Here is a 15,321-nt window from a genome sequence, read left to right as displayed (position 1 = left end):
AAAAATGATATCTTTTTAAGCTCAAATATTTTTAAATGATCTTTGATCATATTTAAAAAAAGATTTTGTTCTTAAAATTGTTTATCATGTTGACATCTCCAAAAAAAAAGAATAACGTAAGTTTACATTTGATTGGTGTAAAACTAACATGTGTCTTTCTGTGGTGAGGGATAACCTGTTTGTATATCACACAGGTGAGCTTCACATCCACAAGGAGTTGAACAGAGATACCCATAGTATCCTGACATACAGGGTGTTTCACAATTCCATCCAATACTTCCATTTCTACAAACTTCAAATATAAAGTTATATCATAAACATGTATCTTCTTGTCATTTAACCGGAATTGGAATGTGCAACAAAAGCAATAACAGCACCTCGAAAAATATTGTTACTGACCTTAGCGGTTTTATTTTGTTTACCATGTTATAAATTTGAAACTATAATTTACCCTAGTTAACATTAAATGGTTACGGTCAATCATCTAATTTGCATATTTCAACAATGTTTGCTATATTTTGAAGCACTTTGGTGAATAAAGATCCAATACACACATACACAATAGGATTTACAGACAGACAGACAGACAGATTGATAGATAGATAGATAGATAGATAGATAGAAAAGAAAAAATGTACATACCGACACATTCTTTAGTGTTGTTATCAAACTGTTCATTGTAGCAGCATATGCTATTTATCCTAAAAAAGATATTTTCAATCCAATTGCATTCTTTATTGTTTTGTCATCAAATTGGTATCTACGCTTCCGCTATCACAGTGTAAAATAAACATACCTGTTACGTGTTTTGGCAGACCCCTTTAAAAGAAATAGAAGAATCAAACACATCGACAGCCTCATGACGCTCTGAAACCAAAAATCGGGAGAAATTGTTAAATTTTAGGAAATAAATGCAGATATAACAGGTAGACAAGGAAGTTAGAAACAATAATAAACGGACGGAAATATCCTTTTCAAATCAGAACAATGAATTACAACTACAATGTTTTTAATCTGATCAATGTACAGTTTAACTTTAAATATTCAAACTATTGTTTTTTATACTACTCTCTAGTGTATTTAATTGAAAACATTAAGGAAAAACACCAACAAACTGACTACACCTGAAGTGTTGCCAAGTCTCGAGAGTGATTGTCTGTTTTGTTCAATTTACATTTACCTATTAGTCTATGCATAAGAACCAGACCATTCTTATTTGTAGAGATCCTAGAATATTGTGTTTACGGTTAATAGCGAGCAATTAAGCTCCAATTGTCTTTGCGTTTCTGTGTTTATTACACTAGAGACATAGATGGCATTGTAGTACATATATTGTACAACATATACATGTATACTCTAAACATTGAAAAATGAACGTCAAATTTAACAATACCAGCTTCTGTTTGGAGTGCATCTACTACTTATTAAGTGGTGAATACCACGTTTATATATTTATGATTCAATTCAAAAACTTATTCTTGTTAGATACTGATAACTATACATTTGATTTTATTAAGAAATAAACAGCTATTTAAAACGTTAACCGGGATATGAAGTTGGTTGGTCACGCGATCAAATCCTGTAAAGTCCGAAGGGCTTTTCAGTAGATTTGATCACGAACCAACCAACTTCATATCCTGGTGAACTTTTTAACATTGCTGTTTATTACTTATATTTGCGTTTGAAAAAGACAAATCATTCAGAACTGTTAAAATAACCAAGATTTTATGTTTGCAATAATCCAAGCGACAAGCGATAAGCGCGTGCTATGAACATTGTTACGTCATGAAAAAGTTTTGAAAGATTTCGCTATTCTATAGGTTCATATAAGGAAATGTATTTGCAAATGTAAATGTTAATATGTTTTACGGTGCTACCGTTCTGGCGGGCGCAAGAAGAATTACACATACCTTGCATCATTGTCAACCTAGTGTTATTTAGGGATCAACGAACGTCAAATAATTTTTGAGAGATTATTTCTTTACAATAAGTATGCCGGGGCATATGTACTAATTTCAATGGTCATGATACATACAGCGCAACCCCCTACCCCTGTCCCGAGAGAGAGAGAGAGAGAGAGAGAGAGAGAGAGAGAGAGAGAGAGAGAGAGAGAGAGAGTGTGTGTGTCCGGTTCCTGTTTGTAGGTGTGTAATTTCCCACTTTTCAAAATTGTTTGACTATATGCAATATCTGCATAAATTTTTTAACTGTTTATTTTTTCTCTTCATTCCTTTTTATTTAGTTCAAAATATCCTATTGTTTATTTCCTCCCTACTGATATACTCATATACTTACCTGCCTACTGTACATGCATGCACAATTAGCTTAAAAATGAATCGATATGACAGTAACGTATGGCTCTTGCTAGTATATATTTAAATAATCTCTATATTAAAAAAATCATATGTCAATGAGACAGGTATCGCAGTTTATACTGAAATAGCTATAGTACACGTATAACAGATGTTTGATCCACCTCTAAATTTATCGCAGGAAATATAGCGCGAGAGCACTGTGACGTTATCCATAACTATCCATAACATACGTCTTTGTTTACGTATCGAACTCAATACGAAGGTATGAAAGCAACTAACAAATCTCTTGAGTCTCGCCCAAGCATATGCAGTACTCTAAACGTGTCTTCAAACCTTAAGTCACCGTAAATTACGAGTTAAAAGTCGGCCATTTTTGGCATAGCACCACGGGTGAAAACATTAGAGAGCATTATCGGACGTAGACAAACAATTTTGTTTGATGAACTGTAGGTTTAGCTCGTATTTTTTCCCGCGCACACTGGTTTTTAGAGCTCGCTTCGCTCGCCGGCGCGCAAATGTTTTACGGTGTGACCGTTGGGGCGAGCGCAGAAGGAACCACACATCTCTCATCATTGTTAAATGCAACCCTTGGACTTGCCCAAACCCAAAAACTCTGGCTTTGTCTCGAAAACTTTTACCAACGCAAGGAACCCGTTATCAAACTTTGATTCCAATGGCCCCTTCCTAGGCTTATACACTTAAACAAACTACCACTGAGCATTTATTTAATAAAATGTTAAACAGACTTATTAAAATATTTTGATAAACACAAAGCCGTTTGGTTTTTTTTATGTAAATACAGTTATGTTTTATCACCCCTTTACCTTTTAATAATGATCAGTAATCAATAAATTGTGTGTCTGTGTCATTTTTAATTTTGTTCCTTGTTGTTACCTGTGTTTTAATTATTTTCCTCTGTGACATCAATTTTGTTTTTAATCTTTTTAATTTTTGTTCGCTATATAAGCGTTGAAGACATGTGCCCTCACCCTTTTGTAGTGTGTGATATTCAATATTATTGAAAGGTTAGACCACATATGCAACTATAACAAATACATGTAGATATTTTAACAGTTTAATTTTTTTTCTTTTATTTATTAATTACAGAATGACATGGTTGCACGTAGATCTAATAATGATTGGAATTTTCTTTTTAATAATTTTTTGTCACCTACCTAACGTATTCATATATAACGTGTGTCCAGCCGAGCGGTTGCTTTTATTTATTTGGACACGTACCCGGTTACACCCGGGATTCTGCAGAGCATTTTATTATAAATTGGCCTGTTGTCTTTCAGGCTAAAAACGAACTGAATCAATATATTTACGTTGATTACTTTAATAAATTTACTTAATCAAGATATTTACGACGATTGGCACTTAATCAAATATTAATTTCACAGGGATTTACCTAAGCCCAAATCAACCACAAGTTTCCCCTTGTTATACTTAACCAATGTCCCCGACCACTAGCCCAGGCTACTAAACTACCCCTTTACCAATGCCCCCAGACAATTGGCATAACCAAGGGTTCAGGCTACTGACCTGAGGTCTCTAACCAGTTGATTTCCCCAGCTCCCTATGACACTGGTGTACAGTCTTATTCAGCCTTTATTGCCAAGTGTCAAAGCTACGGTGGTTGGTCAACTGGCGCAACCTATACAATAAGGCTTCTTCAGCCCTACGTAGCCTTTAATCTAATAAGGCCTATTTAGCCTTATTATATAGCCTTTACTATGCAAATAAGGTTTATTCAGCCTTATATTAGCCTGTACACATACTCTACTCTCCTAGAGATGTTCGCAGTCTGGCTGCAGTGATCACACTCTCTGCTTCTGCCGACTACCGCTGTTTATATAGCCTCGAGACATTCCATTTTTACTTCCAAGGGGAAACAGGCTATTACCATGGAAATACCCTGTACTACCCTATTTTCTTTATTGGTATGACCTGATTCGTCACACATATATGATTGGATCAATATGACAATTAATTTAGCATGGAACATGCATGTGTATTTACTAAGCAAAAGAAAGTATCAAAACAAAACTGATCAGCCAAAAGAGTCACCGTTAACACTGATACTGAGTACTTCCTACAAGTTACATCCAGTACAGATGCTTGATCCACCTCTTTTTTTTTTTAAATGTATCGCAGGAAATTAAAACGCGAGATCACTATGACGTCATACTTAACTTTCTTTTGCGCTAGTCAGTTTTCGTAAAATGTCGGTCAAATTCGGGGAAAGAAATGACGTCATATGTCAGCAAAAGTTCAGATAGGTACAGTTTTTCACGTAGGCATATGTGTTGGTTTCTTTGATGTTTTAAAAGGATTTTTTATTGTTAAATGAAAATGATGTATGCGATTTAAAGGTAAGAATTTCCCGTAGAAACGCTTCCTGTTCCACCTTGTTGCTATACACCGCAAATGATTATTGGGATATGTGGAACCTTTTCACGCGGGTCCACAAAATTTTCTTTGAACAATGTGCAGATTTCAACTCGAATTTCCTCCGTTCGTACACGTTGTCTATGGAGCTGCGCTCGCTATAACTTACCTATGATTTAAATTTTATATATTTTTCGCGTGAAGTGAAGTGATCATCACAGACTACATGCATTTTAGTCAGTTTTGGTTCTAAATGGATCCATTTTAATATTAAGGGTTAATGATTCAGTTTCAGTATGGTTTTGGTGTTGTTAAAGTCAAGATAATTGAATTAAAGGAGCTAATAATTTAATGTTATCGCACTGCGAAGTTCTTAGACTCAATCACGGAATATTGCAGATTAAGATGGTTTTTCAACATACACCTCTATACCCAATTTTTTAATTTTTTCTTATTTTTGAATATGAGTAAATAGCCAAACAATAAAAAAAAATAACTGACACAATTTTAGTAGTTCATTTACATATTTATAAGATAAGCCAATGTCATTTCGTTTCTTTGGGTTATGAAACACCTGTGTCACATTTGCACTACATTTTCAAGGAGATATTTACAGGTATTGATTGACAGTGATATATCTCAGATGATTGAAAAATTAGTATTTAATATATTTATGTCCAAAAAAATACTAGAATGAATGTTTACTCATATTGGATGCATATAAAGATTCAACGAAGCATATCATTAAGGTATGGTATTAATCTGATTTGAACGGCTTAGTAAATTTAGGTCATGTTAAAAAAGATTACTTACGAATTTTGAAAGTGTTTACGAAAATTAGTCGATCGTAAACAGCTCACAGAAGGCAAAGCGGTTTTTCAAATGTGTTTCGTGAGAATTATTAGCATGATAAGCCGTAACACTTTTTTTTACTATATTGTGTTGGTGTTCTTCGTAGTCTAAGAAAAGTTAACACTCGAAAACTGTGTTTGAAATGGCGGTTGTGATGCTGTAATGGAACTTTATCATGCTAAAACCATTATGCCATTCTGACTCGAAAATTCAAATTTTTGGACTAGAATATATATATGGGAGAGAGAGAGTGAGAGAGAGAGAGAGATAACGCGCGTTATTCAATTTGTCTGCTCACCTGACGGCAGTTATTGACACGACAACGTCAAAAATAAATCATTCAATGCTATATGATCTGCTGAAAGTATTTATACTATTATACATAGATACTGCCTTGTTAATTTTTCTGTAAAGTAAAAACTCAAAGACATTTTGAAGTTCTGACCGGGTATCTTCTAAAATATTCATGTTAAGAAATGTAGGGTTTATTACCGTTGAAAAAAAAATTGTCCACCGCATTTAATGATAAAAATTCCTGTCATCTTTAGTTACCAATTTTTGACCGGCTTTCTATCATTAAGTCTAAAATGTGATCTTTGTGCTTCCTAAATTCAACAGAAGCTATTTATCAAATAAATAAAAAGAATATATTATAATATAAATATATAAAACTCAAAATAAATTTTGTTGAATCTGAAAAATGTTTTATTTAATAATTAAAAGAAAATGTTTTGGGCCTTAAAATAGTCTCGGTAAATGACAGCAGTTATCAGTACCAACAGTAAATCTCAGTTAATATCAGTAATTATCAGAACTCTCAGCAAAAGCACCAATAAATATCAATAAATATCAAAACCAACAGCAACTATCAGTAACAACAGTAAAATGATCAGTAATTATCAACAATTCTCAGCAATAACAGTACAATGTCAGTAAATATTAGAAATTATCATTAAAAAAGGCACTTTCAGTAATTTTTAGAGCCAGTAGTGTCGATATTAAATAACTTGGAAATGTTTTGTACGATAGACCGTTTGAGTCAATATTCAGTCAAAAAAGACGTTACGTCGCCCTTGTCCATGTTACCCTCTTTTTTACGCTGCCTTCTAAATGCATTAAGACCGTCACGGCATTTTCGTGATGCATCCTTTCCAATGTAATAGCGTCAATATAATCCTAAGCAAAACATATGGTAAAACAAGTTTTGTGTACATAAAACAACTATCACAAAACTATATAAGCTAATAATACTACCAAATTGATAGATATTTACCTGTTTAATTTTCTGTTGTTTTTTTTTTCATTCATGAGATGGTTACTTTATTGTGCTGGTGATGATGGATCCTGCTGCCAAATGCAAACAGCAGCGTTTTATCAACAGATAGAAAGTATGATAAAACATATTAAAAACTCACGGCTGACTTTTCCTTAATTAATCCAAAGAAGGGCGGCATCAACAATTTACTATCGAAGCGTTAGGTTGTTATGATTATATTTCCTTGTATTGAACCTATTTTACAAGGAAATTATATATCAAAATTCATATTTTGCTAATATGTTGCATAATTTCATATTAAGACTCTAATTATGATTAATGCCGCTTATTCGATATTTAGATTTTAATTTCGCATTTTAATTGGATAACCAATGTGTTACAAAGAGTAACAGAACTAGAGCAGAGCTCGTGGCAAAGCCACGAGTAGGTCTTCCGTTGTTGCTGCGAGTTGAAAATGTATGTGATATGGTGTCAATAATTTATAATGACTAAACTTTCAGTTCTGCTTTTGTTATAAAAATGTGTTGTGATTGAAAGCCTGTATATAAAACGTGTTTTGAAAAAGAAAGAAAGAAAATATTTTAGGAAAACTATCTGTCGAACACAGTTTATGTAATTGTTTCAAACATTCTTTAAAAAATGAGATGTTTAATGGCGAGTTAAATTTTCAGAGGGTAGCAAGCATTGTTATAAACAGTATGTACTCATGATTTATGTGAGGAATTGTGTTTTTTGGAAGTTGATTTTAATCAACTCTCCTATGCAGTTACTCTAGCATACCGAAACTGAAACTGTGTTTGCATCTAAGCACAAATCATCGCCGCTGACAAGACTTAGTTCTTGAAAATAATGAAGCATTTTTTTTTAAGGAAACTTTTTTATAAATACCTTGGAAATAGTCAGATTTTAAATGGTACAAACAATTTGAAGTTTTTTTAGTCGTGTGTATTCCTACGCCAGAGTTCAATATATAGTCTCGTTCAACCATCGGCTGTCTCCTTACATCTCCGGCAAGTAGAGAGTCAGTCTATATTTAGAGGTCGCATCATCAAGCTATCACGTGACCTGGTATCTCTTACTTGTCGGAGATTAACGGAGACAGCCAAGCATCTGGTTGAACGAGACTAGAGTTCATTATTGGTTGGATCCATACAATTTTTGAAATATTTGGAATACCAAAACATAGTTTGATGAAATCAATTCTATTTTAAAATATTACACAACATGATTCATTAGAGGTTTTCTCGAAATTCTAGTCGGAAAAGTCAGAGAATTCATATTATAAAAATGTGCATAATTCAAATGCAGATTATAAACTACTTGCCAAGCAAACTAGCATATCGTTGATTTTAAAATAAATAATATTCGATAAAATCAACTCTCGTCAGTACATCAGTACTTTGATTTAAAAACCGAACCCGCCTACAAAACACGTAACCTTTTCTCTAAGATAATTTCTTTATTTAAAAATATTTCTAATTTTTTTAAAACTATGTGCAAGTTTAGAATTGTTGCATGATGACAAAATTTACAGACCCTGCAACGTACTACTACACCATAAAACGTGCGACTTACGTGCAAGAAACGTTTCGTGTAAACCGTTTAGCGTTTCGTGTGATTGTGAAGCGTTTCGTGTAAACCGTTTAGCGTTTCGGGCAAAGCGTGTAAATCGTTTCGGGAAAGCGTGCGAGAACTGCGTGAAACATTCATCAGATTTCATTCGGAACTCACTGACACTTCAATTCACTTTCAATTGATGAAAGGGAATATGTCCAAGATATCTTTATTGAACAATTTTCACTCATAAAATTTCACGGGAACGAAAACAATTTTCTTACGAAGATTTATAATGGGAAATGTTTACATCTTTTCTCCATTCGGAAGTACTCGGGATACCTTGCGCAATTTTTAAACGTTATCATCCGGGCTTATTAATGGCTGATGCAATGCAAAATCCCCGTAGACTTTCAATATTGGGATGTGTATTGAAACCTGAAGCGGTAGAGGGGGCGTTTCAACACATATAATCTGGACATTTTTCATATAAGTGGATGAACGTAGTTTGAGCACAAAGGTATTTACTATTATTGAAATATCAAGCAAAAAGTGGTGGAAGAAAAAACTCGGGACATAGTATATCTTATAAATTTATGAAACTTTGAAGTGTTTTGAAATTCGTTAACCAGGGAACAACGATGTCTATATATAGATCAGTAATAGGATAAGGTAATGTCAAACATCGAAGACTGTACCGTACGAATAATTAAGAAACTGTTTTTATTACAAGCACTGGCGTCGGAAGCAAATTGAAAGTGTGGGGGGGGGGGGGCTAGACTAATCCTCAGAAATATTGAGAAAGAAGTAATTCCCAAAATCATGGAAATCCTAATCCGTGAAGGGGGGGGGGGGGTATACCTATCCTTCCTTAAAAAAAAAAATTCTTACCCAAGCTTTTTTTCTTCAAAATCATGAAATTCCTAATCCGGGGGGGGGGGGGGGGGGGGGTTAGTATGCTTCTGAATCCAACTTCTCAATCTTTCAAGGTAAATTTAGGAACAATAATCTTTCCTGCGAGAAAAAGTGGGGGGGGGGGGCTGAACCCTCTATCGAGCTATGTTTCTAATGGTTAGGTATAACTTTGCAAAAACCCCCGGTTCCGACGCCTATGACAAGTGTTACCGTTAATAATTAAATCAAAGTTTGCCGAGTCTTCCTGGAATTAAACATAGGTTGTAAATTTACTTTGCATAAAAACTTTCTTCATGGTTACTCAGTGTGAAACATTCTTTACCTTAGACGTTTTACTTTTCCACTAAGCATTCGCCTTCGTTGCCTTTCCTTTACACTACATCTAAATTCATCATGTTCATAAGTGATTTTTCGTTCGCATTTTGAAATATTTAATGTCCGTATTCTCGGACTCCATGCTAGGAAATTTAGTTGAATATAAGCTACGTCATTCTTATCCATGTACATGTTGTCGACGGCGCGCGGCCAAAGAAATTTTCACAATCGTTCTTTAAAAAGCTTTAAAGTTATACAATATAGGATATACATGTAATTTTTATATACAGACCTTAATTAATTTGTTTGCAAGTTAATAACTAATGATTATTCCTTTATCGGCACCACTTATAATTAACTCAACTCTCTCTCTCTTTCTCTCTCTCTCTCTCTTCTTTCTCTCATTCAAGTCACGAGCGGCAATGTCTTAACTCCGCCCAGCTACGATCTGATTGGACAAAGGTCAGTGAAAACATTAGGTAGAAACTTTTCTGGAATAAACCCCTATTAAACGCTTCAATGTAATTCGCTGTAACTTAAACGATCATGTTTTGATAAGCATATATGTTTTTTTATTTATTTACATCGATAACTCTTACTGAGACCATTCGACTTTGTACAAGCAGCACACATAACCTCGGACATCGGGTGTCTCCTGCACCCGGCTGAACCTGTCAATCAACCTCTGTGTATTTGTTTTCATTGGATGGTCAAGCGTCTCTTTTTTTGTCAATAGCGAATGGAAAATTAATGACTTCAAGGTAATCGGAATCAGTATTTGATGAAGCATACAATTCATATGACAAAATTTTTATTAATTATCTGAAAATTATTTAAACCACTGTTAATGGAAAACAAAGAGTCTTAGAAGTAATTAACACACAGGGATTTGACTACAATGTACACAGTCATGCAATTACTAGTAATTATTATGAGAATCTTTACGCATGGTACTTAATTCGAACAGATTATAATAATATATACACTGTACGCCGTTACACATGTACGAAGCGCCGGTAATATAAACGAATATTGAGTCAAAAATTTAAATCATTTTTATTTCTTGTTCTTTTCAATACAATGTGAAATTACTTTCAGAAAAAAATTCCGAAATACTATGCTAATTATTGGTACAAATTATTTTAAACTAAGGGTGTGATCAGAATTTGAGATAGAAAATAACCACATTTTTTTTCCTTTTTAATGACTTACAATACTTGAATATAAAAAACGAAATATTTTTAACGTGTTATCAAGTCATTCGAATGTCGCATTGATGAAGTTTTCCGTTCAATTTTTTCTTTGATACGTCGATCAATAGAAAAATTATGATTTTATTTCTTATCATTTAATAAAACATTTTCAAATCAGAAAATGTGGAAGTGTCATTGATAAAAAATGTAAATAATGTAAATGAAGCGGCGCGTATGGATACAAAACAACAACAGCAACAATATTCAAAATGGATGCGCCTTCAGCTGAGCTGAATTTAATGGATTAAACACAAATAGTGAGTTAAAATCTGAACCGGCTGAAATGCAAACGAAAAGAAAATACATGCGATAGCTTGTGATATTATTCATTGTTCAGAAATGTTCGTAATGTAGTGTATTAAGCTATTCGACCGACTAGACCGACGTACGACCTAACAAAGCAGCATATAGAGGTAATTCGGGATAGAGAGGGAACCAGTTGAGTACGGAGCCGGAGAGATCGAGACGTACAGAGCAGACGAGAGAACTGATCCACTTAAGCCGGAAACCTGATTATCCATGTATTGATTTTATAGTATTAATAAATACTACCACAAATGGCGCTGCGAGCTACGGTTTAGGTGATTATCGGTAAGGTGTAAATTGTTTACTTTTTGTTTGAGAAAGTCAAAGTTTTTGGAAGTTTGCTTCGCGCGTCTGACGATCACGTGCTCGTGGAATGTGAACACCGCATGGTAAATTGAGTAGGTTGCGTAGGAATTTAATAAGTTTTTTAAGATTATCGATTAAAATTTGGGAGTTGTAAGTGTAGAATTCTATGTGTTTGTAGCTTAAAATTTTGAAATATTAGGTTTTGTGTGAATGAATCTGAATAATATAAACTGAAGTATGGCGGGAAAACGTGACATAGTATACCCCACCGTTTAAGCGGTCAGTACGGGTATTCACGCAATAACATCTCTATATAGTATATAATACATTGTGTAAAGTAATGTGTCTGAGTTCTTGCTGTTCAAGAATATTGTGAGAGATTTATCAAATCAATTATAAGATGGCAGCCAGTGAAACAGTTATGGATCATATGGACAAGGAAAAAGTGTACATCAATTTCTGCAGTTTTGAGAGGTGTTATCAATCCAAACTGTGGGGTAGACGACAGCAAATCGCATCTGGGAATTGAGAAAAGAAGGTGATGTCACCCCAGAGATTCTTGCAACGATACCACACATCAGAATGCATAAAATCCTAGGGTATGTAGACTTCTGCACACTAGATGATTATATGTTCTGGGACAAGTTAGATGAGGACTTGGAGGACAGATGTACATTGGATGAGTATAGTGCGGCAGAGGACACTGTTGTTGAGAATACCAGCCATCTGATGACTCCAAGTGTATTTGAGGGGCAATCCACCGGTCCTCGGAGACTGGCATGCAGTTTTATTCCCCCACCCGCAGGAGATGAGGTGAGCAGTGAGTCAAGGCTAAGGGAAACGGCACCTAGCACACAAGCAGACTTTAAAAGTGTGAGTGCTATGTCTATTAAGGCAGACCTTAAGAAGCCTCGACAAGATTGGCAGGGCACACCTCGGAAAGCATCCATCCTTCAATTACCTTCAGCGAAAAGTGTAACAACTGTACGAAAACCAAGACCGGCACAGGAAAGTGTAAAGTTCAGCTTCCCACCCCAAACAACTAAACAGGAAGCAGGCATTTTCCCGTCTGTACGGGAGTCCGTGCCCAATGTTGACCCATACACTTGTAAACCAGAGCCAGGATTGTACACCCCTGTAGCCAGGAAACCAACAGTTGTAAGTAAAAAAACACAACTTTTACAGAGATCTGAACCAGCAAGAAAGTATACCGAGGGTGATCTACTTGGCAGGCCAAGTCATCCACTGCACACAGCGGTGCCAGAACAGGAGCATCAGAGGCAGGAACAATACCTTCCAAGTCAGCCCACACAACATAGAGTAACCAGTGCAGTCACCCTGAAATCTTTGAAGTTTGACGGTTCCGACAAAGGGGATGATTGGGTATCATTTCTTGGCAAATTTGAGATGTATGCTGAAATGCATGGTTTGCTGGAGCCTAAGAAACGTGCACACTTATGTTGGTCAATGACGGGCAGTGCAGCACGCTTTTGTTTGGGACGAGTAAGAAGAAACAAAGAAATCAGCTATGATGAGCTCATACAGTGCATGGAGAAAAGATTTAATCTAAGGAAATTAACTGAGACTGTTAGAATACAATTTCAGAGTGCGAGACAAGCCCCAGGAGAGGATCTCGATGAGTGGGCAGAGAGGCTTCTTAGTTTGGCAGATAAGGCATTTGGCGATTTGCCAGAAGAGTATGTTACAAGTGAGGTCATTAATAAGTTATGTCAAGGATGTGTAGACAAACATGCAGGGAGTATGGCTGCGTCCTTTCGACCAAGAACCGTGGATGAGGCTCTAGAAAGAATAAAGTGGCAGCAGTATAGTGACAAAGCTGTGTTTGGCAATGGTGTGCATACCCGCAATGTACGGGGAACGCCAGAATCAACAAATTTTTCAGATAATGAGGAACCAACAGTGAACACCGTACAAGTAGGTCCTAATGAGCAGCTGATGAAGTGTATGAACAAAATTACAGAAAGCATGGACCAGAATACACAAGCCATTCAGGCTAACATCAGTAAAATGCAGGATAATGTGGACAGTAAACTGAAGGCGGTGCAGGAAGAAATGAATAGTATGGAAAAAAGATGGCAACGAGAATTAGCAGAAATCCAAGGAAAAGGGACAGAGGTGAAGAAATCAATAGGTGAAAACCAAGGATTGGCAAAAATGGGATCACCACGGAGAGATCTCAAAAGTGGATATAATTGCTACAATTGTGGAGAGTTCGGACACTTGGCGAGGGCTTGCAGACAGCCAAAGAAAGTCCAGTCGAGCACATCACTTCGGTTTACACAAGATTTAAACGAAAAGGGGTCGGCCACGTAGGCGTAATGTCGACCCGAATTGCGGAAAATCGCCAAAACACATTAGTTCCCTGTGACCACATGGCAACTGAACAAACAACTGTTGTTGGCGGAGCCCCGCAGTACAGGTGTACAGGCGCGGATGGTATTAAAGGTGGCAAGGATACTGACCTGAGAAATAAAGAAGTTATTCCTACAGTGGGTCTATCTGAGGAAGTAAAGAGGGGAAAACCTGAACAGGAACAGACCTCCAGTGAGACGAGTGGTAGCCAACAGGAAGTTAACCAGGACAAGGTGCATGGTAATCAGCAGACCGAGGCAGTAGTGGAATCACCGTTTACCACGGTCATTCCGACTGAAACGACTGTTAGAGAGGAGGCTGATTCGCATAGTGTGCCGGGTAAAAATGGTTCCGAGAGAGTATTTACCGCAATGCAGATTTGCAATTCCTCAATTCTGAGAGTGAAGTTAAAGTTAGATGAGACGTTGGTGGAAGCGGCTGTGGACACGGCAGCAGAAGTTACCATTATATCAGACAATGTTTATGCCACACTGGAGCCAAGACCACGGGTGCTGAAAGAAACCATGATGCATGCAGCAGGTCGGGGTATGGTTATGAAGACTGTGGTGGTTGGTCCAGTGTATTTGAAGATTGGGTCTAGGTCGTATGCCACGGAGGTATAACTAGCCCCAATCAAGGATGATATGTTGTTAGGGCTAAACTTTATGGTGACTTATGGAGTAGTGTTGGATCTGAAAAGTCATACTCTCAGTGTTGGAGGTGAACGACTGGATTTAACCTCGGGACCTAAGGGAATTATTCCTGTAGTTTCTAACGTGGTGGTTTCCAAGCGCACAGTGGTTCCACCCCACTCAGTGGTGCACGTTCCTGCTCAGCTAGAAAGAGAAATGAAACATAATGTGATAGAACCATGTAATGAGGACTTGCCAATTTTGATACCAAGGTGTCTGTACAAGAATCAAAACAAGCCAGTGGTGTGTTTAGTGAATGCATCAGATAGGTACTTCACTATTAAAAGTAATACAGTAGTAGGGAGAGCAGAAGATGTACAAGATACAGAACAGTTTGTAAGAGCTACATGTGTAACAGAAGCAAGTGGTGGGGAAAGTCCTGTTCCTGAGGAGCTCACCCAACTGATTAACAACATCACAACTAAGCTATCGAGTAAGGAAAAACAAGAGCTCAGAACTTTGCTGCTAGAATTCCGGGACATATTCTCCACAGATGAGTTTGACATTGGTACATTTAAGAAAGTTGAGCATAGTATTGATACAGGGGCAGCGCAGCCAATCAAACAGTGAATGAGAAGAACGCCGTTACAGTTTGTAGAAGAGGAAAAACAGCAATTGTCACGGATGTTGGCAGCGGGTGTGATTGAACCGAGTGTCTCGGAATGGGCATCGGCTCCCGTCCTAATCAGAAAATCGGATGGTAAAGTGCGATATGCCATAGACTACCGTAAGTTGAACACAGTGACAAGAAAGGATGTATATCCCTTACCCCT

General features: G+C 36.4%; 1 protein-coding gene across 1 annotated transcript; it reads left to right on the top strand.

Annotated features, from left to right (window-relative positions):
• The first annotated feature begins 14,521 nt into the window (after positions 1-14,521).
• On the top strand, positions 14,522-15,118 carry LOC128190625 (uncharacterized). The gene has a single exon (XM_052862743.1). The coding sequence runs from the start codon at positions 14,522-14,524 to the stop codon at positions 15,116-15,118; it is 597 nt and encodes a 198-aa protein (XP_052718703.1).
• The last annotated feature ends 203 nt before the right edge of the window (positions 15,119-15,321 follow it).

Source organism: Crassostrea angulata, chromosome 6 (genome assembly GCF_025612915.1).
Source record: "Crassostrea angulata isolate pt1a10 chromosome 6, ASM2561291v2, whole genome shotgun sequence".
Taxonomy (NCBI): domain Eukaryota; kingdom Metazoa; phylum Mollusca; class Bivalvia; order Ostreida; family Ostreidae; genus Magallana; species Magallana angulata.
The sequence above is the reverse complement of the archived record's forward strand: the minus strand, read 5'-3'. Positions and strand labels throughout refer to the sequence as shown.

Coding starts and splice junctions, on each gene's coding strand:
- LOC128190625 (XM_052862743.1), top strand. CDS start 14,522: ATGGTGACTTATGGAGTAGTGTTGGATCTGAAAAGTCATACTCTCAGT.